Raw genomic sequence first — 27,799 nt, 5'->3', positions numbered from 1 at the left:
GCACGGAGCTCCGAGCTCTGGCTCACAGTAGACCTTCTTGGATCAAGCCACCAGCTTGTGGCTGCAGCCGTTACTGCCTGGTCCTGATAATTGAGAGCTTAGCTTGTCTGTTCCACGTCATACACAGTCTGAGGTGGCTTAAGTCACTGGGAAGATTCGGTTGATAACCTTATAGCAAGGACGAATTTACTGTGCGTCCTCTCTTCACCGGCACGAGGTATAGGGCATAAAAAAAACTTGGCACCGGACCGAGTTGAGGATCCAATGCAGCGAGTCTGAGCGAGGAGTGTATTTACCCCAGGGCAAACGTTATGAGAGCGCCGAGGCTGACACCATCTTTTTATTGATAGTTCCTCCATCACCTGACCAGCCCGTCGGCCCTCAAATCTCATCAACTCAGAGGATGAGCTGTGAAGCTATTGAACATGCCCACGAGCATCAGCCAGTTCGACACCTTGTTTTTGATTACACACGTCTGTACGCACGTCCTGTAATCAAGCCATCGTTCCATTTTACGATGTGATGTTTTCCCTTTCATTTCAGGCAATACTGGCTGTAGAGTTCCACGATCCTGGTCTTCTGCCCTCAACCCTCGGGTTCCGCGTGGAACCAAAAATAACTTAGCGCATAGTACCTACTGGCCCTCTGAGATGAGTTCCCCAGTTCGAACATGAGGGTTAGTCATGTCGCCAAAATTAGACCCCAGACTTCTCGAAAAATAGCACACGCGCCCAAAATAATATCATGTTAGATAATCAACTATATTTATAAGTTAACCTTACATATGTAGTCCCTCTCATTTTAAAAATCAGACATTCTCTTTTTATTATCCACAAAATAGGGCCTTCTAATCCCCCCCTAAACTTCTACATCAATGTTCTTTTTCTTCAAACCCTTTCATTCGAAGACCTGAAACCAATTCAATAGCTGCCATCATGTCAAGCACCGCCTCTACTGCGACCGCCACCAGCACCTTGGCCTGCAAGAACCTGTACGATACTCCCAACAAGGATGCCACCTGTGGTTTATCCTACAGCAAGAAGCACATTCAGATCATGAAGGAATGCTGCGGCGACGCCCAGATTGTCAGCTACTTCGATAACTGTGGTCTCTATTGTGTCGCCCTTGGTCAGACCACCGCTGAGCTGCAGAAGTGCATGTGGGATCAGGGCGCTGCTTGGGGGGCCCCTTTTTGCTCCAACACGAAGGGCACTTCCCTCACTGCCGACCCCAAGATTCCTGCGACTGCCAAGGCTACTGTTATCTCGAACGACAAGGACGACGACGACGACGACGACGACGATGGAGATAAGGACAGCGACCGCTCCGGTACCAAGTCTGCTTCGAGCCCTGATTCTACCAGCACCGACAACGCTGCTCCTACAGTGGCCCCTCCGTCCATGAACAAGATGGGTCTCGCTATTGGCGCCTTGCTGTTATCCTCTCTTACTCTGGGAGCCTTCCAGATTTGATGCCTTGTTTGTTCTTGGCTTATTGCGCTTATTAAATTCATTGAGAGTTTAACTCTTGTTACCCATATATAGACTCTATTACGGTTTCTTAGTTTTGGAATTGACATTTATACCTTAGTGGACTTGATACATATAAAAGAGCCCGATTCCTCTTCAGATTTGCTTTAGGAGTGAGAAATACTTTTACTATCTCTCTAACCGGAATCGGACGCGCTGATCATGGAAAAGTCTCACCTGTTGGATATGATGAGGCTGTTCGCGGCCGAACATTCATTCTAATTGTCCAACGACGGGACGTGAGACACGCAAACCTCGTAGGCTGCCGGCGTGGACTTTCCAGTTTTTGTCTTCCTGGATGTCATGCTCAACAAGACGCAACTGCAGGCAGGGTCGGCTGCATGAAGTTGGAGGAGTGTATTTCTACCCTAAAAGTCACGTTTAATGGTTAATCAATAAAGGCTGTTAGAAGGCGAGAGTGGTGGCGTAGGCCGAAGTTAAGCTGAAATAAGGTGGAAATATATCCCAAGGAATATCAGGGTCAAACCTTCAAGTTCTTTACAATTGTCTGCTATTTTAATGAGGATAACCATGCAGCCAGCCATGCCGCCTCATTTCGTTAATATCTTTCAATTCATACATCACTTCTATCTCAATACAAAGTTTAAGCCTAGATAAGCCTCCATCTCCAGCTCTTCCTCTCCGAGATGCCCCCGATCCTGCTGCGCCTACAGTGGTTGGGCCGTAAGGCCAATAGCCCGCATCAACCTTTTCTTATTCACCCTCACAGTCCTGTCAGCCAGCTCCCCAAGAATCCGGACCAAGTCAACAGCTGAAGTGACAGTCCCAGGTTAGTATGTTCAAGGAATAGTGAGTGTGTCTGGTACTACTTCCCACGCAAGTCATCGAAGTCGCGGAATGTCGCAGGGAACCTAACAATCTCCTCGCCCGTCGTCATGTTTACGAGCGGTGCGATGGCTGCGTTTTCGTCGACTTTGCCGTTGTTTTCTAATTTTCTAATCGAATTATGTTGTTGCGGTCACTATGGAAAAGGTGTAGCTCGGGGAATGCTTAGGTTGTATTGCAAAGAGTACTCACGAGTTCGTGATCCGGCGGCCCAGATCATCCAAGTCCCGTGTAACGTCGCCAACTTGACGCTTAACGTCTCCCACTTCACGTTTGACATCGCTGATCTGGGTAGATAGCTGGTCCATCTGAGTCCTCAGCCCATTGATGGCATCCAAAAGCGCGGTGCCAGACTCGATAGCAGAAATATTACGGCAGTGTTGAAACTCATGGGTAAAACCTTGGAGATGCTGTGTCATGCGGCCGAAGTTGAATACCTGGAGCTGCTGGGACTGTGCTCCGCTCATGACGGAGACCTTAAGTGCACGCAATAGTTACATAGTATGTACAGTGAAAGATAATAGTCTAGCTCGATGTGTGTCCGTGTAGAATGATCGTTGTTAGGTGGAAATATTAAAAACAAAGACGCGTCGCGTCGTCCCCATAACAACAGGGGAAAACAAAACACGGTCTTGCGCGTGGTCACGTGATGCTTGGGGGGAGGTGGGTTCGCTGAAACATCTAAATACCATTAACCAAAAGTAAGAATAAGAATAGAAGTACGGCGTGAAAGAGTTCTTATCAATATTAATAGTTATTTCTTATTAATCGATTTTCAATCGATAGGCACTTGACCATGATCTCGTTCCCTCAGAGAGTGGGTCGTGAGGTCATTGGCCGTGCCCACGAGTGTCGACCAGTTGGGCACCATCACCCTCCGCCGAGCCGCAACGGAGAATCGCTTATTTTGACGGAATGCATAGCTTTCTGGAGGGTTTATAGGCAAAGGCTGTTGACAAGGATCACGCAAAGACTGCTCAGTGTCCATCTCTCGTTCAGAACAGCACTCTTCGCCTGGGCAATTGCTGAACCAACAGCTATTTTTTTGGGGGGGGGATTATGGCCGTGTCTCTGGGCTTGTCTGTGGCGAGAGGCCGAGACCAAGTATTGGACTTCAAGACGACAAGAAATACAGGAGAATCATATCAAGGAGAGTTAAATGGAATAAATAACCGTTCCACCATAGCAAAAACTACAGTATTGCCCAACAAGAAACATACATGAAGTAGTCACGCTGACATTACAGCCTACAATCGACAATTTGGTTGCCGCCTTTCAGACTGAATAACAAAAACGGACACCCATCACCCTGCATCCATGTCAGATCTTTACTGTAAACACTGTTGTTTAAAAGGAATGTCTTATGTAGCACTGTGAAATTGCCAAACCACAAATGAAATCGTACCAAATCACAGAACAAAAGCAGCAGCAGCAGCGAGGCCAGCCATGGCAACAGCATGCTTGACACCTTTAGGATGACCGGCTGCCCCATTGGTAATCTCGACAGGATCATTGTCGGGGGCAGTAAGAGAGCCAGTAGCAGTAGGGGTAACTGACACAACTTTGGTTCTGCAACGCTCCCGCTCTCCGTCATCGGTCCAGTCCGAATCGCAGTCGGTGAGGTAGTCCGGGTTATCAGTATCGGTGTCTTCAGTTGGAAGACTTGCAGCCGCAGAGACGGTGGTGTCTGGAGCCTGAACTCTGGTCAAGGCCTTGGTTGGGGTGGCGCCCAGGGTCTTGGTTCTGGTCTTGCAGCGCTCGTGCTCGCCATCATCAGTCCAGTCTGAGTCGCAGTCTGTCAGATAGTCTGGATTATCGGTGTCGTCATCGTGAGATCGAGCAGTGGTGGCGGGGACAACAGTGGAAGAAGGGATCTTCTTCGTAGCAGTAATAGTGGGAGCGATCTTGGTCTTGGTCTTGCATCGCTCATGCTCTCCGTCATCGGTCCAGTCCGAGTCACAGTCGGTCTCCCAGTCAGGATTGTTGGTGTCGTGCCCATGGCCAAGAGACTTTGTAGTCGGCTGAGAAGTATTCACCCTGGTCGTAGCAACCGGCGCTGGACTCTGAGTAGTGTGGGCACGAGGAGGCCTAGAGCATTGCTCATTGTCGGGGAACTCGTCACAGCTGGTGTAGTGGCCATCATCGTCGGTCCAGTGTTGCTCTTCTTGGGGAGTCGGAGCCGGAGCCGGAACAGGGGCAGGCTGCTCATCGTCCGTGGTATCGTCATCGTCAGTCCAGTCATCATCGCGGCGAAACTGACGCTGGCGGCGTCTGATACGGCGGTTGCGAGCGCCCAGGGCTCGACCCTTGCGGCGGGAGCTTGCCGAGCTGTCACCATTGGCGCGGGCGGCGAGACCATTAGTGTCAACTGCCGCTACCTCGCGGACAGGATGAATGCCCTCGGGGACAGGGCCGGCGCTGGAGAGAACCCCGAGGGAGAGGAGAACAAGAGGTGTAGTCTTCATCGTTTGAGGAGGAGGTTGTCAAGTTAGAGAGTAGCGAACGTTGGTTGAAAAGGTTGTTTAGAAGTTGTTGATCGTTCCAAGAATGCTTGAGATGTTTGGTTGTTTGATTCTGTGATCAAGGACAGCTATCCAAGCAGAACTTATACTTTTCTAATCTTGCTCTGCAAGCACCTGATGGTTGACTCCGTCTCGTGGCAAACCGCTGGCCATCGCCATGAGCCTGGTAGCTGAACTCCAACGACGTCAACATTAGCATTGGAAGTCCGCAATTTGCAAGCCAAGAGAAAGCCACTCCAGGATACGAGAATCCTGCTATGTGTTGTTCAAGATAAGTGACGCGTCGCCGCTTTGATCAGGTTCTCCCACCTGGTCATTTGCAAGGCTCAACCAGGACCGGTCCCTAGAGCTCAGCCTCTCCCTTGGCAAGATATCGGTGAAAGGCGGTTTAAAGCAGGAATGAGGAGCCTCAAAATACAGGCTCTATCCATAACTGATGTCCGTGGCTTGCTGTCATCCAGTCCCCTGGGTGGATAGTTTGCTGCTCAGCCACCCATGTTGGACTGTTTCGAAGGTTTGTGGTTGTTGGGAATGAAGACACGTTAAGCTATCTCATGATTTTCTGCGCCACACTTAGTTTCTCGTCTAGTGCGTGTGATTGCTTGATGGTGTGATGAATGGTATTTTTGTTTTAATGACATTCATTGACCCATCTGGACGGGCTCCATGCCTTTCTCCAGTTGTCCTTTGGATTGTGAATGGAATGGATGTTATTCAACAGTGTTAATACTTGATAACCCTGTTGCTTGGACTCTGTAGACGTACATTGCCTTTGGCTCTCCCATCACTTCACAACTGAGTTGTTCTATTAATTCCACTGGATGCCGAGTCAAGCATCCGGGATCATTCAACGGACCATCTACCGAGTTGCATCACTCCGGGTTAGGGGCAACAGGGTGCGAGACGTTTACCAATTATCGCAGCACGTGTCTTTGTTCAGCTGTCGGGAGCCAAATCATGGGCTGAAGTGGCACGTGAGAGTCGCTTCAAGCCTTGGTCTTGGCCTGATCTTGGCTCGATCTTGGCACGAGCTCAACCGGTTTCCGCTCAGCGAAAGCACCAACTAGGGAGTAGTGCAATGAGGCTGAAACGCTTGGCTCGGCTCTTTCAGAACTGGCTTTTTCTATTTTTAAAAGAGTGCTCCGACTGCATCCTACGATGTTAAGAGCTGGTCTGTCCCGCTGCGCACTCGTCAGCACTTACGCGGCCCCTTGGCAAAGGGGCTGGTTCCATGGGTCAGGAGTAACTATCCAAGTCAGCGGCAAATCAGTATTAGTAATGCCTTTCGGGTTATTAGTGGAGCCTTCCAGGTCTGGGATAGCGTGTGTGTGCAGGTGCGTCGGCGGATCTTGGTGACATTGTCCTTGGTATCAGAAATCTGTATTAGAAAGTACTAAGAAAGCAGTTTTATATTTTATAGTGAATTACTTATATTACTACACCCGTGCAGTAGAGGCACATTGTAGTTGATCATGATGGTACTTCTAAACCAACCCACCAGGCCCCAGGATAAGAAACTATGTGTTGTCCTATATTAGCATTAAAACCCAGTGCCGCGAAACAGCGCAACTGATAACAATCTTCTGTAGTTGCTACGAGGTTGCGCGAGACTCTGCTTACATATGACATGTCTCAGCTGTGTGTGATCCCAATACCTGTCTTTATCTTGCGTCTTGCGAGAGGGAAATTCTCAGGCCGTCCTTGGGCCTACGACGAAAACATTAGGACAAAGAGACTGAACCGCTCCAACATTGAGCCAAGGAGCATAGCGAGATGAACATAGTGATGCGGAGAGAGATCCTTTGCCTGAGAGGAGACTTCGCGTTGATCATGAGACTTGTCACCGCAGGTTATACCAGTGGAGATGGCAAGGTCTAGGTTAGGTGTCTCACAATTGAGATTATCATACCTTCGTTTCCAACAAGCACGAGATTGCCAAGGCTCATGAATATATCATTCAGCTAATCATTTTTTGAACTATGCTAAGGTGTTTTCTTTAGTTGATCCGGGAAACTCCCACCAAGACCTGCGGCCACACTTGCACTGAACGCAGGCGCCACCGCTCCGCTTAGAGGAACACTGATATTTAACTCCTCCATGTCGGATAGGGGTTGATATAGGAAACAACACGCAATGTTCCGCCGGGCTGGAGAGAGCAACCAATATAGGTGTGAAGACCAAGACAGCTAGCAAGAACCTCAAAACCACTAGTACAAAAGTTAGTTGTGCAATGTTAATAGGGGACATGTCGTATTTAACTTGCAATGTACTTCGCAGGCACTCCAAGTAGAGCTCTCCGTAAGACGGCACGTTCTGACAACCTTGTCGTTTCCTAGCCTCCTCAGATAAAAATCTCGTTAAAGTCTTAGCAATATGCTGGTCATTTTTGGCATAATGACGGACAGGGATATAGACCTTGACCTTGGGTATCTCGTTATGTCGATGAAATTCGACATTATAAAGAATACCAGCGGTTCTATGGCCATTATATGGGAGAGAGGTGCCATCAGCGACATTAGCTGTGCCAAGCAGGGCATTCCACAATCGCCTTAACTTTTGCATGCCCTCCTCAAAGTCTGGGCTAGGGCAAGGCAACCGTCCTCCCAGGGACATCGTGTCTTGGACTGCCTGGAAGTCCGTCCTTCTGTCTCGAAAGTATATTTTGAGTCTGGAACTTGCGCCGGGAACCAAGTCCAGCGCCACCATGTCTATTTCGAACCCCAAGTCTGAGTGCGTGTCCACGTAGTCGACAAAGGTGTCGAAATAGCCAAGATTTTCCGATCTCCACCCAGGGGCCGACTTGATGGCATCTGAGATGACCGCCAACTCAGGCTGATTGGTTGTGTATGCCACTGCGCCAGGGAAGAAGTAGACTTTGTTTATGATCTCCCCCTTTTCAGGTCAAAGGCCCAGAACATTGTTGACGGGTGATCTTCTGGGCCACTCTTGGCATATCTTCTGTTTGGGAAGGCAGACTGAAAGTGGTCGAATAAGATGGTGTCGATGTTTGGAAATGTCTGGGTTAAGTTTTGCTTGAAGTCTGCCGAAGCTCTGTCGTTATTTGGGTCTGCTGGTGTGCCGGCATAAAGCCCGATAGGCTCGATGGAATAGCGAATTGTGGGCTGTTCTATTCCTGTATGAAAGTCCCAGCTTAGTTCGATGGGGGTATGGTTGTCCGTCATAAAGCTATTCCAGCGCGGCAGCCCGGAGATAGGTGAGACTCCTAGGTATGGTATAACCATTTTGGCGAAGTGATGAAGCATGTTGACTTGGTCTTCATGGGTGTAGCCAGCCTTCGCCAGGAACTCAGCTAAAGCATGCCCGACTGTCAGGTACCAGTACTGTTGATGAGGATCAAAGATACCCTGGGCTGCCGCTTTGGCCAGTGGCCATGGCTTGACTTGTTCTGGGACGCTGCTGATAGAGGCCATGTTGCGCTGTGAAAACCTGCGGGAATCGTAACTGATGTGGGTTACCTTCCTCTATACGCAACAAACGTCACTCTTAGACTATTACAACCTCGGCAAGGAAGAATAACAAGAATACCACGGGGGACAGGACACGGCATTGCCGTCCGTCCCTTGGAGCGTCCATGTTTTCGTCCTTCTACCATTGCCAAGACTACTCGGGCAAGCCGATGTGGGCTGAAGAAAGGGGTCATTCAAACAGGGAATAAGCGAGACAGCGCGGGTGCCCATTTGCGGCATAATACGCTTTGGTGATATTAACAGGCTTGCTCTTTCAACAAGAGCCCCCACACGCATGAACTTTCACGGTGAGGAATTTGGGTTAGACTCAGCAAGCATTTCCAACTTTATCACCACCCTTCATGTATGACTAGGTAAGGAATATGAAGCCATTTATCCACCAGTTAGTCCTCCAAGTTCTCCTGTTCCTCTGGCACATGCCGCTTTGCAATGACATTTCCCTTGTGCTGTCTATCGACACCCAACCACAGCAAATCCGGCCTGCTGTAATGCCCAACAATGTCTAGGAACCCACGGGTAGCCACAACCTTGGTGAGGTCAAGATCGGCGTATAGGATGCCTTCCTTTCCTGGGCTCCCTTCAAGAGGATTGGTCAGCCGTCGGCCATCAGGTCCGATTACGCAACTATGGCCGCCACCAGGCTGGCGGCAAGAGAGGCCTTCCTGCGTCTTCATGGTTTCGATTCCTCTGGCTCCACATACTGAAGTGCTATGAAGCACGTAGGCTGAGCTTTCGATCGCATAAGTTTGAGACAGGGCTTGACACCCATCAGCCGTCATACTCCATAGGCCCGGGTGGTCCACGCCAGTCGATGGATCAACAGGCGGCCACATCGAGATGTGTATAGTCTCTCCTTGGGAGATGCTATGATATTTCAATAGCGGCTGTGTGTGCTCCCAGCAGGCAAGGCATCCAACCTTAATCTTGCCATAGTCTGGTCCAAAGTCAATCTCAACGACGTTGTTGAGGACGAGCTCAGCATCAGACCCGTCACCGAAGAGGGTTCGCTCCATGTGAGTGGGCTTGATCTTCCGTCGATGCATTAAAACCTCGCCCTGAGGAGACAGAATCGCCTGGGAGATGTAGATGCTGTGAGTTCGACTTTGTTCTGAAAACCCGAGCACGATGGCAATAGAACACTCCTTGGCAGTGGCCTTAAGCAAGTCCATTGCTTCGGAGCTCAAAGACAGTGAGTTGTAGATGTATCGAGTCTGAAGATCGAAGTCGACCGGCCGCGCCCTATCACGAGCCATGAATGTTAATCACGGGCAGAGTCAAAATTAGTGACTGCTTACCAGATCCATGCGGGATAGCCAGGGAGCCAGCATTCGGGGAACGCGATGAGTTTGGCTCCATGTTCTGCAGCTTCCCTAATAAGAGCAACTGCTTTTTCGACCGAAGCGGCCAAATCAAGGTAGACAGGCTCTACCTGGGTGACGGCAACTCGAATTGGCGTGGACATGCTACTGGCTGTGTTGATGGACACTGTTGTCATATCGAGATCCGGCACTGGACGCGTCGCGGTCTATATACAGCCGGCCGAGAGCAGATCTGTAGAAGAGGTGCCATCTGTTAGGATCGTTCACCGGATTACCAAACCATCAGCGCTTCAAGAGACACGCGTATCTGATGAGAAATCGACGCAACTGATACGTTTGGCAGATGACCGTTTGGGCAGGTTGCGGCCGGTGATAGCTCACCTATCTAAAGTTGCAAATTTGAAACAAAGTCAGGCGGGACTGACTACATTGTCTGGTGATGGAGAGCATCCCGATTCGGCAAATGGTAACCCTCTTTCCGTGACCTTCATTTCCATGTTGTGGGAACTCTTGTCTCGACTCGTATTTTGCTGAGTTCGCAATCATTGTGCGCAACTAGCCCCTGTCACCATCTCATTGTCGGGCACGTTTCCGGTGCCCCGTGGCTCGGACTTTGCGACCACATCTGTCGGTTCAGCACCTTACACGAGCATATTCCCGAGCAGATCATTGACGTATCCTATTCGTCTACCAGTACGGTTACATCGAGTGGATCACAACCCCGAAAGTTAAATCGACAATGGCCATGAATATCATGCGAGTTTGTGCATCAACACGGGCAAACCTTATATTGTGGCTCCCTTGAGAGCTTGGCTGCGGCCACAACCGTTGTACCAACAGCAAGCAAACGGTGGCACTCTCAGGGGTTGTAACCATTTACAAACGGTCCCTTCATACATGTGACAGGCTGAAAGGGAAGGCCGAAAATGTATCTTGAAACTCCAATTCTCGGGCATAACACCCATTGTATACACATGGGAAGACTTCTATGCAACCCCTCCCCCCTTCTGGCAAGAGGTAACCATTGATGATTGTTGAAATCGGCCCAGCCATCGAGAAAAAAAGAAATAGAGCCAGTGTCCTGCCCTCCTTGATTGTTTGATTGTGCTGTCTCCATCGAGAATCCCCCCTCCGCTTCAAACATGGCTCTTGCTGGTCAAATTGCTGAAATATGGATTCTCTACGTGCTCGGCGTCCTCATGATAGCGGCGCGCATCTTCTGCCGTACCAAGATGGTTGGGTACAGAAACTACGAGTGGGATGATTATCTGGTCATAGGTGTTGCAGTAAGCTCTGAACCATTCCTTTGTCCCAAACTCGATTTCTGATGTTGCAATATCTGCAGTTCATGTGGACAGCAGCGCCCGTCATTGGCCACGTTTTTGTCCAAGTTGCTGAAGGACGACACACCTCGGACCTAACCTTTGAGGAGCGAAAGAATATGAGCGAATCTGAGAGTAAAGATTGGGCTTTTGGGTCTCAAATCTTTCTTCTGGGCCTCACTGGATATTTTTTTATCCTTTGGACGCTCAAGTTCAACATGCTCTGCTTCTATCACCGAGTCGTCCGTGACTTGTGGACCGAGATATTTATCAAGCCACTGATGGTGCTTGTGGCTTTGTCAGGAGTTGCAATCATTCTCACCATTGCTCTTACATGTCGTCCCTTTCATCACCTCTGGCAGGTTTGGCCTGATCCAGGACGTACGGTCAAATTCATTCCTGTGACTTTGTGTCCTATACGAATACTACTCTTCGCAGGTCAATGTGAACCACAGAACTTAGTCTTCTTTGTCGTCATATTAACTTTTAATCTTGTGACGGATATTTGCGTCATGCTTGTCCCTCTCCCGGTATGTTGCTCAGACACCTTACTCGAAGCCCTCCAACTCATAACATGGTTGCATGCAGGTGCTCAGGGGAATTCAGATCAACCGCTGGAAGAAATTTGGGCTGTACTTCCTGTTCAGCCTGGGCTTCTTTTGCATGTTCGCCGCAATCCTTCGATTCGTGCTAATCTTTAATGTGAGTGCAACTATCGATCACCCTGTCGTGAAATGCTCACTAACATCTGCGGTACAGCTCAACCAGCGCGGCGTCTCGGCACTATGGTCGATGCGTGAGGATTGCGTCGGCATCTTCATTGGTCAGGCGATATCAAAGAATGTCTTGGCAGAGCTAACACAAAGCAGCCTGTAAAAGCTGGGCTTGGTGAGAATGCCACTCCTGCCAAGGCATCAGGGGTGTTTTCTGGGTAGTTAAAGGATCTCGTGTTGTAGTCACCAACACTACTATGGAGTCTATATAGATCCGGAATCGGAGGTTCAAACATAAGTTGGCGGCAGGAGGCTTCAGAATCGTGTTGCTCAAGATCACGCAACGATTCAATCTGTTTGCCCATGACAAAGGCTGCACATTCCCACCGTATTGAATCACCATCGAAGGCCAGCCGCCTCCTCGAGAAGAGATTCTCTTCGTAGGTGCAACCCCTGTTCCAAATATTCCCACCTCTCGGTGGACTTTGCTATCTTCACGATCAGGATATGTGGTTGATGCAGACGTTCCGGATTAATGAAGTGAGGTAATTTGAGACACAAAGGGGGAGTTTTCAGGGTCCTGGAACGACTGAAAAGGAGATTGTGTTGGTACCAAAGTCTTCGGCGAATTTGCGCTGCAGTTCTCGTGGACGTCTTATTAGGCAGGCTTTCAACGGAATGCTTGTTATTGGCCAACCGTCACTATTCGGAATCGGATTTTCTTAACCCGGCTGCCTCGGCTTTGCATAGCACTCTATCATTGCTAACGGGATTCGACCATGAGATAAGCTAGAATCTTATTGACTCACCTATTGCTTCCCTCTAATTAGTATTAGTTGGAGACCCATAGCCTATGATACCTCTGTTATCTGCTGAAATAATACCTAAATCTCTCTTTAAGCCTTATTTTTTTATACTCACTAGAATGGATCAAGCTTCCGTCTTGGTTTTCCGAAAGATTGGGCAATCAGACTATCTGGTAGTCAACTTGGGGGCCATTTTAGTAAATTTGAATCTTCTAAAGCGTTAGAATAAGCAGCTTTAACCGCCAACAAAGTGCATAAGAACCCTGGATACAAATGGCGAGTTTCCAAACCTGTCAGGATCAACAAGGTTCGCGGGGCGATGCTCAAGATTTCATTGTCACGCAAGACCGGAGAAAAATCTCAAAGTTCAAATCATTAGATCTTAGGCAGTCGCTTCATCTTAATACTCACTACAGAAAGAACTAGACTGCTCTGATCTTGAATTATTCTCTGATTAAAGAGTCTTGTTAGCCAAAAGGTGGGGTCATCTCCCATGCGTCGCCGAACCAATCTTGGGCTCCGATGTATACCAGTACATGCCTGGCTACGATAAATCGGATTTTAGGTCAATATTTAGGACACTATCACTATAGGGCGTCACAGATCAGAGATGCATAACACTCCAACGCATGAGATATTCCATTCCAGATCGCGATCTGCCAAGCCCCAGTTTGGTCCTCTCTGGCCGGTGAAGAAGCCAGTGGATAAGCTTTATATATACAACTTCGCTTATGAAGTCTCTTACCGGCGCGGCTATGATTTTTTAAATCTATTCTTATTAAGAAACACTTAGTCAAGACCTGTGGCTGTACCTATGATACATGCTAACCTAGACCCGAAAGGCACCACTAATACACATGGAGTAAAAAAATCAATAATATCACTAAATGAGATACGTATTTAGAGGTTCATTGATAAGGAAATAATCGCTAGTTCATCAACACATGAACAAACCATCCGTCAACTGCGATAACTGTATCTTTTGATGTTCCGGCTGATGGTCGCTGTTGGAGACGCCATTGATGACGACAACGGAAACATCACCAATCCTCAACTGAGATGAGCACGAAACACTGCCGCAACCGTACGGCTTCCTATTTGGGCCAGTACAAAAGTCCAAATACCCCAGAAAGACCATAAACCGGGAAATCGGCACCCAAACCCAACGTCACGTTGCAGCATTGCTTCACCTTGACAGAAGTTCCTGGGGGCGAGGGTCCACAGCCGATAAGTCGAACCCATAACTAACTACTGATAATGCAAAGCTGGAAATGGGGGTCCAGTGCCCCCGACCGCGCATTCAGTCCCTTGATGTATTAAACTAGGACAATCGATGCAATGAGGGCACATTTGAGCTTGGGCCTAGGAGTTGGAGGTTTAAACCTCAATAAATGGCCTTCACAATTGTAATCTTTCTGACAACTGATTGTTATTTTTCTCGCCATCAATCACGCCCCTGAAAGAGGCAATCAACCAAAATGGCAGCTCAGCAGGCATTGCGTTAGTTCGTCGAGATTCTAGTCTTGCTTTAGGGGCGGGAAGGATCATCCGGCACTCGGCATGCCGGCTAAGTCGGCGCCGGTTCCACCCAGGTCAAGTTGACAGGCCGGGGCAAACTTCCCAACACACCATAGCGCCGGGGTCTGTTATCTAGCCATACCCATCGACCTAGCCAGGCTTGGCAGGCCAAATCGCCAACTCGAGCCAAGGTCCTTTTGTTTTCGGGAAGAAGTGATGGCATGTCGCACCATCAGGTTTATTGCTAGAGCATGTCACTGGGCTGTAGCTATTGGGGAACCCCAGACATCCGGAAATATGTAAGTGATTACAGACCATCGCTTGACTCTGAGCTCCTCGGGTTTGATCACCTCTCGATCGGCAGGGTCAAGGTGATAAGGACTGGAGCTGGATGAACAAACTTGCCATGGCGAGGAACGATGATGATCCACCGTTAAGAACGATTGGCTACATTGCTCTGGAACTTATTTACATCCATCGGTCCTTTTGACAGCGCCATCGCTTCTTCCGATCGAGAAGCATCGTGTTGCCACTTGACACTATCCTCGTGCTGATAGCGTGCCGTCAACCCGGAACTTTTGAAGGGTCAAGATCGTAAACGACCATGAGGTTCTGTAGAATCACTAGTCTGACCTTTGGTCATGGCCGAGATCCGAGTGTCCTTCCAGAACGTTGTGGCGATTGTTTTATTTAAGCAAGCGGGATTCTTCTTCTTGGCTTCATAGGGGCCACGAGTAGTCACACCTCATTCCTCGTCTCAGACTTCCCGATTCCAACATGTCAACCGACGCGGAGAAAATATACGGCGCAATGGAGAACTCATCATCCAACGAGGATGGGCCCCGAGTGGGCGACAACAAGGCAGTCCTCATCAACGAAGAGGGGCTCACTGACCTAGAGACTGTCTCCACAGGCAGTGTCAAGCCTCTTGAGACCGCTGAAGATATCGTCACACATGTCATCCAAGTTGATGATGATCCTTCGATGAACCCATGGACAGCTCGCATGTTTATTGTTGGTATGTCAATGCTCACTCATGTCGATTGTCAAACAAAGGTGAACTAACAATACAAGGCATCGGATTGTCTGCCTTTGGAGGCGTTTTGCAGGAAATCATGTACTTCAAGCCCCAGGTCGTATACGTGTCTGTCATGTTCTTGACAGTCCTCGCCGAGACGCTCGGAACGGGTCTAGCACATATCATCCCCAGAAAGGGAGCCATCGGACGCTTTCTCAACCCACACCCCTGGAACCGAAAGGAACATACTGCCGCCGTTCTAATGGCATCGGCTGCGTCCGTCTCGGCCCTGTCGACTGAGGCTTTGTCGGTGCAGAAGTTGTGGTATGGAGGTTACCCCAACCAGGCCGCAGGCATCTTCATTACTCTCTCTTCCCAACTAATCGGGTATGGGATTGCGGGTATGATGAGGACTGTTCTCCTCTACCCGACCAAGATGTTGTATCCTGCCAACCTTCCCATTACGACAGTTATGGAGACCCTACACAAGCCCAAGTCAGAGACCAGAAAAAGATTCCAAGTCTTTTGGATCATTTTTGTGGCCATTTTTGTCTGGGAATGGTTCCCCGAGGTATGATCATCCGTTCAAACTTGTGTTGATAGAGGCTAACAAGGCATAGTACATCTTCCCGCTCCTCTCGGCTGTGTCCATCTTCTGCCTCATCGATCGAAACAACCTTGTGTTCACAAACCTCTTCGGCGGCTCACAGGGTAATGAGGGTATGGGTCTTTTGAATGTTTGCTTCGATTGGAATTATATCGCCGGCTTCGGATCACCCTTGTGGATGCCACTGCAGACTCTGGTCAACAGCTTCATCGGTTATCTTGGAGGCATCGCCATTTCCATGGGTCTCTACTACAGCAACATTTGGAGAGCCAAGGATTTCCCTTTCATGTCGCAACTGCTCTACGATGGAAGTTCCAACACAACCAGTTCCAACCCATACAACGAAACTGCCATCATGAATCCCGACTTCACCGTGAACAACAAGGCAGTCGATGAGGCAGGTCTCCCGTACCTGACGGCAACATATGTCAACTATCTCATCACCTCGAACGCCGGACTGACTGCTACTTTGGTACACATGCTCCTCTGGAACTATGCGGAAGTCAGCTTGGGATGGGCATGGATCACCGTTGCCAACCTCAAGAAGTTGCTACGCCCCGACAACTACTATTTCTGGAGACAGACTGGTAGTCGTACCGAGGAAGAAAAGTCCAAGCTTCGGGATGACCCGACCATCGATCCTCACTACAAACTCATGCTGGATTACGACGAAGTTCCAAACAGCTGGTACTTCCTCATTTTTGCTGCCAGTTTCATCATCGGCCTTGTGTGCTTGTACGTTATGAAGTCTACACTTCCATGGTGGGGCTTCATTCTGGCCACTATCTTGTTGGGTATCTTCCTAGTCTTCTTTGGTGCCCAGTATGCCATCACTGGGTTTGGTTTCAACCTTCAGCCTATCTTCCAGATGCTTGCAGGCTACATGTTTCCGGGTCGCCCTTTGGGTAAGTTGCATACTAGGTTTTTGTTGATTGCGTCTAACTTCATCTTAGCAAACATGTACTTCACATCCTATACCTATAACGCTCTCACGCAGGGCTTCCTTCTGCTTCGCGATCTTAAGCTCGCCCAACAAAATAAGCTATCTCCCAAGGCCACTTTCACTACACAGGTCATTGGTTGCATCCTTGGAGCTCTTCTTAACTACGTGATGATGATCAGGTACCTCTTGTCATCCTGCTCCACGCTCGGCCCACGCTGACCTTTATTAGTATCGTCGACAACCAATCTCCCATTCTCAAGTCAGCTGAAGGAACCAACATCTGGTCCGGCGCCCAGATTCAACAGTTCAATACCCTGGCCATCGCTTGGTCCATCGCCCCGAAGATGTTTTCCATCGGCGCTCGTTACCAATGGGTCACGATCGCCTTCTTCATCGGTTTCCTCGCCCCGTTGCCATTCTACATTATGCATCGGCTTTTCCCCAAGTCAAAGATCTGGCCATACTTGAACTCTTCTATTATCCTCTGGTATCTCGGTTACCTCTTTGTCGGACTCAATGCTTCTATCACAAGCTACTACATTTTGGGTGCTTTTGGTCAATTCTATCTTCGACGATACCGGCCAAAGGCGTTCGTGAAGTGGAATTATCTTGTGTCTGCGGCGCTAGATGGCGGTACTCAGGTCATGGTCTTCATCGCTACTTTTGCGGTTTTTGGTGGTTCTGGGAAGTCGGTGCCATTCCCCGAATGGGCGGGAAACAAGCCGAATAACTTGGACTATTGCGCTTATAGCGGTTAGGACTAAGCAGGTGTAGGATCTACACGCCAGTCTGAAACTCGTTATGAGTATGTATTGGCTACGTGTTGCTTGTGGTGGCCTAGAGCACTATCTGTGGACATCACAAGCTTGGCTGGATCTCGTTAACGCTTTATGACGTGTGCTGCGCGTTATTTTTACACCCATAGCGAAGCCTCCACTGGCTGCTCATCATAGGTACTCAATTCAACCTGCCGAAAGATCGTATTAGATTGATCACCATGTTTTTGAAACTGGAAGTAGAACTGACTGGCAAAGAGAAATGCCAGAAGCCGATTCTCATTCTTTTGATGGCTCAGAAAACTTTGTTAGCCAAGTGATGGGATAGGAGGCATGCCAGCGAATTTTACTGAACGGTAGATTGTCTGTTCGTGCATGCTCTAGACCTTCCTCGGCGCCATGGGGTTTAAAATCCGAGTGTAAATGTTGAAACCCATGCCGTGGAAAGTCTCTGTTGGTCAATGTTGCTGAATATTGGCAGCTTCTGAGCAGAACGGGCTTCGCACCAGCAAGGTCTGAATTTGAGCACGGGGAACCGCCGTCTCGATTGCTGAGCGCTCCTTGGGGAAACTAACTGTGAGGCCTTTAATGGGATGCCAAAAATAAAACATCGTGACCAAGACCAGTTTTGTCATTTAAAATACATGACACCTGATTCGGCCCTAAGGTCATCCCACTTGTTATTTCCGTCGTGATAGCAAGGCTCTCTACCTTGTGCGCGGTAGCGACGTTCATACGTTCAATGCCGACGCGAGTTGGGCCGATATTGCTGGCTTCGCTTCAGGCATATTCTGATTCCTGGGCACTGTCGGGAACTCGAGAGGAAGCCAAGCACAAGACTTCATCTTCACAACCTTGCCATCCGATCCGGTTTAAAACCATTTAAAAAATATAAAAGTTCTTTTTTTTTTTTTTAGCTATATTTAAATGTATTTTATTTCTTTAATAAATTATATAAGTAATAATAGCTTTTACAATATTTTTATTATATATTTTTTAGTAAAGAGCTTTAACTTAATATATTTCTTTATTAACATCTTATTTTCCTTTAGTCCGCGCCTCCCTCGGCACTAAATATCCTGTCCTCTAGCAAAAAAGAACTTCCCTAAGCTAATTCAGCGTCCAATAAGGACATAACTGATGATGAGAGTGGGATTCGAACCCACGCCTATTTCTAGACTGCGAATCGTTGCTTGGTTCTTGTGGAACCTGAACACAGCGCCTTAGACCGCTCGGCCATCTCACCTTATTGCTTGTTGGACTTCGGCAAACATTTTGGGACCCATGCGGAGACAAGCTGCTCGAGGAAAGCCGCTGAGCGCATTCATTGTGAGCCCTCTATCCCCAATAGCCTCTTGATAAACGGACAGTCTCCCCCTTCTTAGCCCTGACGATAAACTCGCCCTTTTGTTCAAAAGCTTTGTGATATCCTTGTCAATGCTCTCCCCAAGTTCCTGGTGCCCAGGCGAACCTCTAACTTAGGCAGTTGATACAATGCCGTATTGGTGAAAATCGAGAAGGGGTTGGATGTCGTTGTATGCGACATCCACACAGTTATCTGAAGCCCCGATAAAAAGGGACAACAAGTTGCCTTCTCTGCCCCGGCGCATGCGTTATGCATTGGGTGAAGGAAGTGCGAACCAAGTCTCCGCTTCGCTCCATCTAGAGCGTGATTCTTCAAATTTCCCCTTGATGGCCTGTTAACAAGGTTTCGATGCTATACGGCAACCTCTAGTTTGAATCTTTGGCCGTCTCATCAGCCTGGCGCATCCACCTACGTTTCCGGAACCCATATATTCCATTCAAAAACCGATGATTGCAACCTCGAATTATGTCGGTTTTGGACTCTTCAGCTGTAGAAAAACGTTAATCGTTTAGGTACCTGCAGAGCTTGAGAGAACTTTCTGGAATATGGTTGACTTGTGGCTTAGGCATGCTGGAAAATATCTACCTAAGATACTCATTCATTGAAAGTTGGTCGGGTACCGCATCCAATGTGAGCTTGTGGCGAGCAATACGGGGTATTATTGGCATCAAAATGTGTTGGGTGAAAAGTGCAGGTTAGATCGGCCGAGCCGAGTCAATATAACACGTTACGTTAGAAGCTTGATCGGTCTTCGTGTTGCGCGAGAACCAGAGAGAATCGGCCAGACACAATGCTATGATATGGCATCTATACGGGATGGTTCAACATCGAATGGCTTGTTAGCCTGTTTTCAATACCAACATTCCCGCTTTATGACCCTCATCATGTCTTGCTTTACTGAGTCAGCTTCCATTCGGGGGTGCTTTTCAACGTTTTTGAATAGAGGGCACATGATAAACTGGTAGCTGCTCATCGCCCCTATGCATTGGCGTTTGGTGCCCATTCTCAATGGTACTGCAAGCTAGGCAAATTGCCCATGGTTTCTCCTTGCTTAAAGAACACAAACCGGTAACGTGGTCATGTCTTAAGCAAGAGTTGGGATTTTAGAGATTGGGCAAAGAGAGCCTGCAACGTGACCCTCGACCTACTGGAGCCTTTGGATGAGGTAGGGTGCCACTATAACGACGAAAGATGCCCCTTATACGATGCCCTTAGTCTTTCAAGCTTGAACAGAGAGGGAGGGGGTTGCGAGGCGCAGTATTACCCAAGTTGGCATCTAAACACAATGGTCCACACAAAGTTCCAATCCCTCGCCGCCTCATCCCTCTCTTTACCCAAGGACTCCTCGCCCCCTGTCGCTGAAGGCTTTCCACCCAATGGTTGGCTCAACTCGTGACCAATAGTCCCGCAATGGCAAAGGCAGTGCCTCATTGTAAGAACTACTCCGTGTTATTTTGCCGGCGTGAGAACACAACTACGCACCGACACACAAGAAGCCAAGACGGCACAGCTTCTCAGACAGATGGATGGCAGGAGAATTGAGGCGCCCTAAGCTCTGTCCAATACAAACCAAAAGACTCCTGATTTGTGGTTAATGCGATCATTCTTGGAGACATTATTGATGATGACAGTAAAAACAGGTAAAACCGGGAAACAGATAATCAATTGAGAATAACAAGTTTCATAAGCTAAGCTGCCTGGCTAGACAGGGACTAGATCCTATCACCACGGAAATGATTTTCAAGTCTCTGCTCGTGGGCACAGAGACCCTTTCTAAGCGGGAGGGTAGCCCGCATGAAGTGCCCATTGTTCAGCCGACTTGGCGATAACCCCCTGCCCAGTCTTCCTAGCGAAGTCCGTACCCCCCTACAATACCACACTATCAACCAAAAGGCATGTTTTACCCTTGCCGCTGTTTCGTATATCTATCTTTTCTGTGGGGCTCCGCAAGTTCCTAACGCAACGTCAAGGTGGTTGTTGGGCGGGAAACGAACATAGCATATGGGCTCACTTGGCGTGCACTTGTCATGGCAATACATGCCAAGTTCAAGTGAAACAAATTAGAGGTGCCATTTGTAAACATTCATTCTTTCTCTGCACTGCAGGTCATTGTAGCCCATTTTCTCGCCAGGCTAAAGTCAAGCTGTTGTGAGTACACTGTCACGTTGTGACACCTCCTCTCCTGTGGCTCGGTACCGTGAGGCGTAACAGAAAGTATGCATAGATGGAGCAGAGCTCATGAACTGGCACCGGGAATTTCCAAGGGTGCGTACCTGTGCTGCTCAGCTGGTGACATTGGGAGGTTCTTGTTGCTCAAGTTCACAAAAGGTTGTTTCTCTCTTATATCACCATGCTACTTACTTGAATAGTTATTCAGAAATCCAATCATGCGTTGGGAAACTAAGAGACATTTTGTGCGAATGCTTTGCCCCCGGGCTGTGGTCTTCTTTCTGGTTCAACGATTGATATAGTCAGAACCCAATTTCCAAAATCCGGGCAGACCAGGCGTTGTGTTCCACAACTATAGAGAAGGGGGGTTTGCCGTTGGACCGTCTCGGCACCTATTGGCCATACACGGAGAACATGCAACGTCAATGGGCCTAGAAAGCTCAGTTTTAGGCGTTCGATCCCCAATTAATGGAAGTGGCGAAGGGAACCTAGAACCCGGAAAGGGGTGGGCGTTGGGTGCAAGGCAGATGCCACACAGGGACAAAAGGCGGTTCAAGACATGGCCATAGGCTACCACCAAGCGCTGGCTATTCTATGACCCTCCCGCATGGAGGTGCCTCATCCTCCATCGTTCACGTGGTGGCCTTCCCTGTGTCTCGGACTGGAAAACTTGATCTGCAACCTCCTCCCACCTACCGCCCGCTCTCCCTACATCGTCGAGTCTATCTATTGTCAGCTTAGATTTTAACAGACGCGAGTTCTCTTCAAGTCTACCATAGATACGACATCTTTTCTCCAACGATTCATTCTCTTACGATACCCTTCCCATTTGGTCTATCAGTGGCACCGACAGGAGGCCAGATCAACTAGGGCAGGCAGAGATTCAGCCCATCGTACCAACTGTCCCTGGACTGTCTAGACCGTCGCTCTTATCAACAGCGACAATGCATAAATCTGTGGGAATTACGACTGACTCATACTATCACTCAAATGCAACCTCTTGCGCGATGTCTATGTTTACACCAAAGAAAAGCCTGCGCCCATACGGGGTATTCTCCTTCTTCCAAGCAGGACTCGCGTACTAGTGGGTGCTCTCAGCACTTCTATCATGCCCGTTAAGCTTCCCTCAATGACACATGTTAAAGCTGAATCGGAGCTCTGTCTCACCAATAACGGGCTGAATGCTTACATGGTTGATGGCTGCATTCCTCCTATGGGATTTAACGCTCGCAGCACATTGAGACCTCAGGCTTTGGGCATGGAGCCTTTGTTGTTGAAATTACTGAGATATTGATTGAGATACTTTGATCCCCATTTGGGTGGCATAAAGTAATAGGATAATTCCCGCAGCCCCCAAATCCACTCCAGCCTTCAAGTAAGCTGTGTCAGTTAATCTGTCACCAAACCCGAGATCCATCACACTAACAAAATCCATAGTCCTATGTCTCTTCCCATTTCTACGCTTAAATCCTAGAGACCGGTTGCGAGTATTCCCTCCTGCCTAACCGTCAGTTCCCGACTGACTTGGTTAGATTCAGCCCTTAAGAGGGATCAGATTCTATGTCTGCCGATTCTCTTTGGAATGCAGCCAGTAAAAGAATAGCTACCACAACCAAGTGAGTGTTAGTCTCAATGACGTCTCCGAGGGGAGTCATCGGGCACAATACGACCAAATCATGGGTTACTCAGAACCAGCGGCATGGTCACAGCTGCGTATAGTCAGAGAAAGAGAGATGAGTAGAGGCCGCTTCGAGCGGAGAGATAGGCAGCTACTGTCTTTTGGCGAGTAAAATTTCTTCCAGTCATGGAAGGGATTTGGATGAAAATAGCTTGTTTTGCTTCGGTGGCCAGATGGAAGTGAGTGAGAATCGTGCGGCCCTGCGAAGCCAAATTCTGTTACTCTTATCCTGGAGGACGGTGGTTTCAAGAAAAAGCTTCACTTGTTGTTTCTCGCTCGCCATGTTTCCTCGATTAGCTTGCTTGTCAACCATCGAGGGGTTGATAGACCTCTAGGTCAAGATGAAGACGAAGCCACAATGGTTCTCGCACCCACTTTGATGAGGGCTAGAATCCTGGGTGTAAGTTCGAGTAGGTATATATGGAGTGGAATCGCTAGCGATTTCAGGACACTTGATAGTGAGGCGAAACTGACTAACCGTCCTCTTGTGGGCAATGCATTTTGGACTTTGATAGCTTTCTTTTATACGACGAACTGAAACAGCCTTTTTCGCTTGGTCAAAGCCCAGCGCTAAGCCGATGTGCTCTCGTTGAGATTTACGGCCACCCAATCTGTCTGCCCTAATGGGGAGTGTCACCTTGTCCTCGTCATCTGTCACCCATGTTCACGGCCCGCTGTCACCGCCGCCACTGCAGCCACCTCTCCTGGCCTTGTAACTATCTTTACGCCCAATTCCTCACCTAATGATCAACATGCATTGTCTTCGTGGGAGCAGGCGATCTGCACAATACTTACCTAGCGCTGACTGAGCAGTCGCTGGAAGTTTCTGGCCTCTGATCAAAAGACACACTATGGTTTAATTCTCTTGGTGTATCTCTTGGTCCTTGAATATCATACGAGACACAGCCTGTCAGTCTACCATGCCAGATTCCGCAGAGACCCTTGAAAAGGTTATATATGTTCAATCGTAGTGTTCGTTCGACTAGCTATTGACCAATCTTTGGCCCTTCTATGAGCCACTCAACGTTTCGTGCTTTGAATCGTGGAGACTCCGACGGCATACCTTCCCGAGCCCCCCTGGCTCCAGAGTGTTGTTAAACCCCCCTCATTGTGTCCTCTAGAAATATCCTTACTGGACATGAGATGGCGCTGGATGACCCTATCATATTGAACTCAACTGGTCTACTTCGGTTTGGGATCCAGGCGATCGGAAGCGTGACCAAGTTCACGAAAGAGGGGGAGTAATCAACGTTGGTTCCCGATCTACTCCGACCTTCTGTGACTCGGCAACTTTCTCCAAAGAGAGATTGTCACAGGCTCTATAGTGTGTAGTTGTCATATACGTACTAACCCAGACCCGAAAGGCACCACTGATAAGTCTGTTAAAGTTGAAGAAGGGCTTAGAAACAGGTTCCAGAGCAAAGCAGTGCAGTTTCAAGGGCGACGGGTGCGACGAAAAGTCCGTGATTATAACAACAGAGGCAATATAGTCCAATGTCAAGGGAAGGCAAGAAAGATGTACGGATACGAAATAACCACCACCAGTCCTCAATCACTCATACATGGTGCGTCTTCCAAAAGGATCTCCTACCCTTCAGGTACAGTGTTCCTTCATACCTCACCTAACTCAATCGTACATCTCAGGATCAGCTAGTTTGAACGCGTTTCTCCCGTGCGCAAACCAAAAGACCAGTGCATATACGCCGACAACCCTCAGAACCACAGATACATAATTCATCTCATCAGCGACGGCAGGGATATAATAAGGAAAACAGAAAAACACGAGGGCGGCCAAGGACCAGGCCAGAGTGAATAAATTGGTGAAGTATCCAAGGACAGGAAACCAGAAGGGGCCCGGTGCCACCTTGGATCGTCCAGAATAGAGCAGACCTAAAATACTGCCTGAATAGGAAATGTACTGGAATAGGATACCACCCGCCACGAGTGAGTTGAAAGCCAGTTTCGAGGCCAGGTACAGACAGCCCAAGATGACGACCCAGAGATTGGACCACAGGTGGGCCCAAATAGGTGCGTCGTAAGGGGCCCTTACGATGCGACTAATATAGCTATGAAAGGGAAACCCGCGGTCTCGGCTAAAAGACCAGGCCATTCGAGTCTGCCAAGTATGGCAACCAATTACGGCCCCAAAGGCCGAGGCGGTAACGAACGCCTACAGGGCGATAGCGGCTGCCTTACTGTTGTAAATCTAACGGAAGATCTCTAGCGAGGGAACGGTTGCTGAAAGGGCGGCATCGAGGTCCTGGACCGAGAAGGCAAACGCAAGGACAATAGGCAGCCCTGTGCAGAAGCCCAGTGCTACAGTGCACAAAAGGGCCTTGGGGATATTCTTGCGCGGTTGGGGAATCTCATCGGCAAGATGGGTGATGGCATCAAGGCAGGAAAATGACCATGCGCTAGGATTTAAGCCGATCAGGAAAGCGATGCTGTTCGGCCAGCCGGAAATGTTGGGAATGTCGAGGAAGACCATATGAGCTCCCTGCTTGTGTGAACCTCCCGCCAGGCAGGAGACAAAGACAGCGAACAGCATGGCGGGCGTGAAAATGAGTAGAGACCGGCTGACCCATGGCAGGCTGTGCTCGAAGAAGTTGAATCCAAATGCCGCCAGGTTAATGATCTGGTAGCCGACGAAGGTCACCCAGGGTTCAGGCTCGAATGACGGATGGGTCATGGAGATCATAGAAAGGATGATCTGGGTCACAACGAGGCTGACTGAAGCTGTGACGCAGAGACCACTGGCCCAGCTGACGATGCCAATCATGAATGACAAGAATCGACGGCATGACGGAGGCCCGAGTTTTCCGACCCAGTAGTATTGCCCTCCAGAATGGGGTAAGGCAGAGGCCAGCTCGCCGAGGCTAACAGCAATGCAGAGCCCCGAAAATGCCATTACCAGGAAGCCCCAGAATAAGACGGGGGGGGCCACCAAAAGGTAAGGCATTGCCAAGCCCGACTATCATGCCGACAGCTGTGTTCGTTATAGAATACCCAAGACCCATGGCAGTCCAGATGGTGAATGGCTCGTCATGCATCCGTTGTGTGTCAATGACCTGGCCTTCAGTAGGTTCGTCGACATGATTGCTGCGTTCCAAGTCGCGCTTGGATGTCAACGTCGCCGTGTCCCTGGACATTGTCGGCATTGGTAGTCGTAGGAGTTAGCAAGTGGTGCGAAGGTGGAGAAGTGAAGATGGAAGACAGATTGACAAGATCAAGACACGTTGAGTCAAAGAGAACTGTTAGGGAGGAAGAGAATGGATGAGCAAGAGAGATGATAGCTGAGAAGGTGAGATTGAGAGTGTCAAAGGCGAGGCCAGGGCAAGGTTTTAAGTAGGCCGGGGGGCTGCTCGAGTGTTGGCCAGAAAGTGATGGGCTGAAGATGATGTTCAAGATACAGCTTAATCAAACGACAGGGGATATGGGCGGCGAGTTTGCGATACCCCAGAGTTTGCAGGTGACCGTGACGAAGCAAGATACGAAGTATAGCTGAACCAGAAGCTCGGGTTAAAGGAGGGGAGACAGCATGCATACTTGACTGCAAAGAGCTAAACTCCGAGGTATACTCTCCATAATCGATATCTGTTAATAATTATCAGCTATACCACTTCAGGCCAGAGTGCGAGGGCACCTTGGCTCCGGATCTTCCCCGCACGATACTGCGATATCTACTGTAGATAAGATGATTCCCAGAATCACCCCGCGTTTCGGCGGGTCCAAGGAGGTTGGGGGTAATTTCCTGATTCAGGGGAACTGCGAGGTGCAGGCATCTGACTGGACAATCAATGCTGACCTTCGGCATCCATCTCCTTAGCCGCGCCAAGGCATCCAGCTCGTACGAGACATCTCTCAATCAACGCACTGAATCTATCATGGAACATCAACAGGGCCACTAATTCTCGCATATCATCTATTAGCGCTATAGCAGCGGGACGAGTACAGTTTGGGTGCCTGCACGTAGTCAAGTACCCCGCCATGGAGGCTGGTTGTCGGCGATGGAGCAGCTAGCTACTGTACGCTTTCGGGACTTGAAAAGTTTTCTCGCAGCATCATGGGAAGGAGGTAGGACGAAGGTGGTCGACCAGACAAGATAAATACGGCCTCTTCCCGGTCCCCTTATATCATTTTCTCTCCGACTTGTACCCCCATTTCCATCGCCATCTTCGCAGCACCTCATCGCTACCATGTCATTTGTCGCTACCCCCGAAGAGGTCGAGGCCTTCCAGCGCCTCTCTTCCGACCCTCGCTTCTCTCAGGAGCTCATTGCTCTCGACTTTACGACCACACCCGAGTTCATTAAGAGCGTGCTGCCCCCCAACTTTGAACCTGGCGACTCGCCTACCGGCCATATCAGCGTCGGCACCTTTGAGAGCAAGCTCTGCGGCGAGTTTGACTGCGCCATAGTCTCGATAGACGTTAAGTTCAAGGGCCAAACTGGCACCTACCTGCTTGAGCTTATCGTCAGCGGCGATATGCCCGTCACCTGGGGCCGCGAGGTCTGGGGAGAGGTCAAGAACACGGGCACTTGTAAGATCTGGCGGTCCGGCAACTACCGTTATGCCGTGGCCGAGCGCAACGGCATCCGCCTCATCGAGCTCCAGGGCGAGTTTGGCGACGACCAACCTCCTCGTGTACGAGAGAACACGGCCTATGAAATCAAGGCCTACCCTCACTCCATGGGCAAAGGGCTCCAGTGGGAGCCCAAGGTCAATCAGCTGAAGGTTGTCGAGTACGACACCCGCTGGTCTGTCGGGAGCGGCCGAATCACGGTCCGCGGGACTTCGTCTGATCCACTGCACAGCATCCCCATCAAGTCCATCAGCGATTTTACCTACGTCTCCGGCCGCTCCGATTATACTGTTGTCGCCGACTACAACCTGGGCGTCACCGATGCCTACTTGCCCTACCTTGTCGGTCGTCACTATGACGACCTCCGAAATTTCAAGGTTGGAATTGAATGGACATATATGGAGGACGAAGAGCACGACCCTGAGCCGACGCTGGTGCAGCGACTGAAGACGCCAGCGAAGAATGGAAGCAGCGGGGGCCTGCCCTGATCCCAGGGTTCGGAGGAGCAAAATAGATATCTATATCTTATTATTTGTCACGACCTGGTCAATTAATACACACACCTCGTTGCTATCTTGCTGGGTACTATATAGTACCT

At 49.2% G+C, this 27,799-nt stretch overlaps 9 protein-coding genes across 9 annotated transcripts; 4 read left to right on the top strand and 5 right to left on the bottom strand.

Moving 5' to 3' along the window:
• Positions 1–935: 935 nt before the first annotated feature.
• On the top strand, positions 936–1,472 carry MRS44_017381 (uncharacterized protein; the record flags this gene model as incomplete). The annotated part of the gene is made up of 1 exon (XM_046281704.2): positions 936–1,472. The coding sequence occupies one exon, from the start codon at positions 936–938 to the stop codon at positions 1,470–1,472; it is 537 nt and encodes a 178-aa protein (XP_046124942.2).
• An 883-nt stretch (positions 1,473–2,355) lies between these two features.
• MRS44_017380 (uncharacterized protein) lies at positions 2,356–2,842 on the bottom strand (the record flags this gene model as incomplete). Its single annotated transcript, XM_065617786.1, has 2 exons — positions 2,356–2,485; positions 2,568–2,842. 2 exons carry the CDS (start codon positions 2,840–2,842, stop codon positions 2,356–2,358), a joined length of 405 nt encoding a protein of 134 aa, XP_065473858.1.
• Positions 2,843–3,784: 942 nt separating this feature from the next.
• MRS44_017379 (uncharacterized protein) lies at positions 3,785–4,840 on the bottom strand (the record flags this gene model as incomplete). The annotated part of the gene is made up of 1 exon (XM_046279757.2): positions 3,785–4,840. The coding sequence occupies one exon, from the start codon at positions 4,838–4,840 to the stop codon at positions 3,785–3,787; it is 1,056 nt and encodes a 351-aa protein (XP_046124944.2).
• A 2,936-nt stretch (positions 4,841–7,776) lies between these two features.
• On the bottom strand, positions 7,777–8,328 carry MRS44_017378 (uncharacterized protein; the record flags this gene model as incomplete). The annotated part of the gene is made up of 1 exon (XM_046271748.2): positions 7,777–8,328. The coding sequence occupies one exon, from the start codon at positions 8,326–8,328 to the stop codon at positions 7,777–7,779; it is 552 nt and encodes a 183-aa protein (XP_046124945.2).
• Positions 8,329–8,768: 440 nt separating this feature from the next.
• MRS44_017377 (uncharacterized protein) lies at positions 8,769–9,880 on the bottom strand (the record flags this gene model as incomplete). Its single annotated transcript, XM_065617785.1, has 2 exons — positions 8,769–9,624; positions 9,681–9,880. 2 exons carry the CDS (start codon positions 9,878–9,880, stop codon positions 8,769–8,771), a joined length of 1,056 nt encoding a protein of 351 aa, XP_065473857.1.
• A 966-nt stretch (positions 9,881–10,846) lies between these two features.
• On the top strand, positions 10,847–11,902 carry MRS44_017376 (uncharacterized protein; the record flags this gene model as incomplete). Its single annotated transcript, XM_046271742.2, has 5 exons — positions 10,847–10,990; positions 11,050–11,407; positions 11,465–11,556; positions 11,615–11,728; positions 11,786–11,902. The coding sequence occupies 5 exons, from the start codon at positions 10,847–10,849 to the stop codon at positions 11,900–11,902; spliced, it is 825 nt and encodes a 274-aa protein (XP_046124947.2).
• A 2,938-nt stretch (positions 11,903–14,840) lies between these two features.
• MRS44_017375 (uncharacterized protein) lies at positions 14,841–17,389 on the top strand (the record flags this gene model as incomplete). Its single annotated transcript, XM_065617784.1, has 5 exons — positions 14,841–15,081; positions 15,138–15,652; positions 15,702–16,593; positions 16,642–16,810; positions 16,861–17,389. 5 exons carry the CDS (start codon positions 14,841–14,843, stop codon positions 17,387–17,389), a joined length of 2,346 nt encoding a protein of 781 aa, XP_065473856.1.
• Positions 17,390–24,826: 7,437 nt separating this feature from the next.
• On the bottom strand, positions 24,827–25,579 carry MRS44_017374 (uncharacterized protein; the record flags this gene model as incomplete). Its single annotated transcript, XM_046282844.2, has 1 exon — positions 24,827–25,579. One exon carries the CDS (start codon positions 25,577–25,579, stop codon positions 24,827–24,829), a length of 753 nt encoding a protein of 250 aa, XP_046124949.2.
• A 1,237-nt stretch (positions 25,580–26,816) lies between these two features.
• On the top strand, positions 26,817–27,689 carry MRS44_017373 (uncharacterized protein; the record flags this gene model as incomplete). Its single annotated transcript, XM_046282845.2, has 1 exon — positions 26,817–27,689. One exon carries the CDS (start codon positions 26,817–26,819, stop codon positions 27,687–27,689), a length of 873 nt encoding a protein of 290 aa, XP_046124950.2.
• Between the last annotated feature and the right edge of the window lie 110 nt (positions 27,690–27,799).

The sequence above is a fragment of the Fusarium solani genome (genome assembly GCF_023522795.1).
Source record: "Fusarium solani strain SB1 chromosome Unknown bctg00000013, whole genome shotgun sequence".
In the NCBI taxonomy this organism is placed as follows: Eukaryota; Fungi; Ascomycota; class Sordariomycetes; order Hypocreales; family Nectriaceae; genus Fusarium; species Fusarium solani.
Note: the sequence above shows the minus strand (reverse complement) of the source record. Positions and strands in the feature narration are given on the sequence as shown.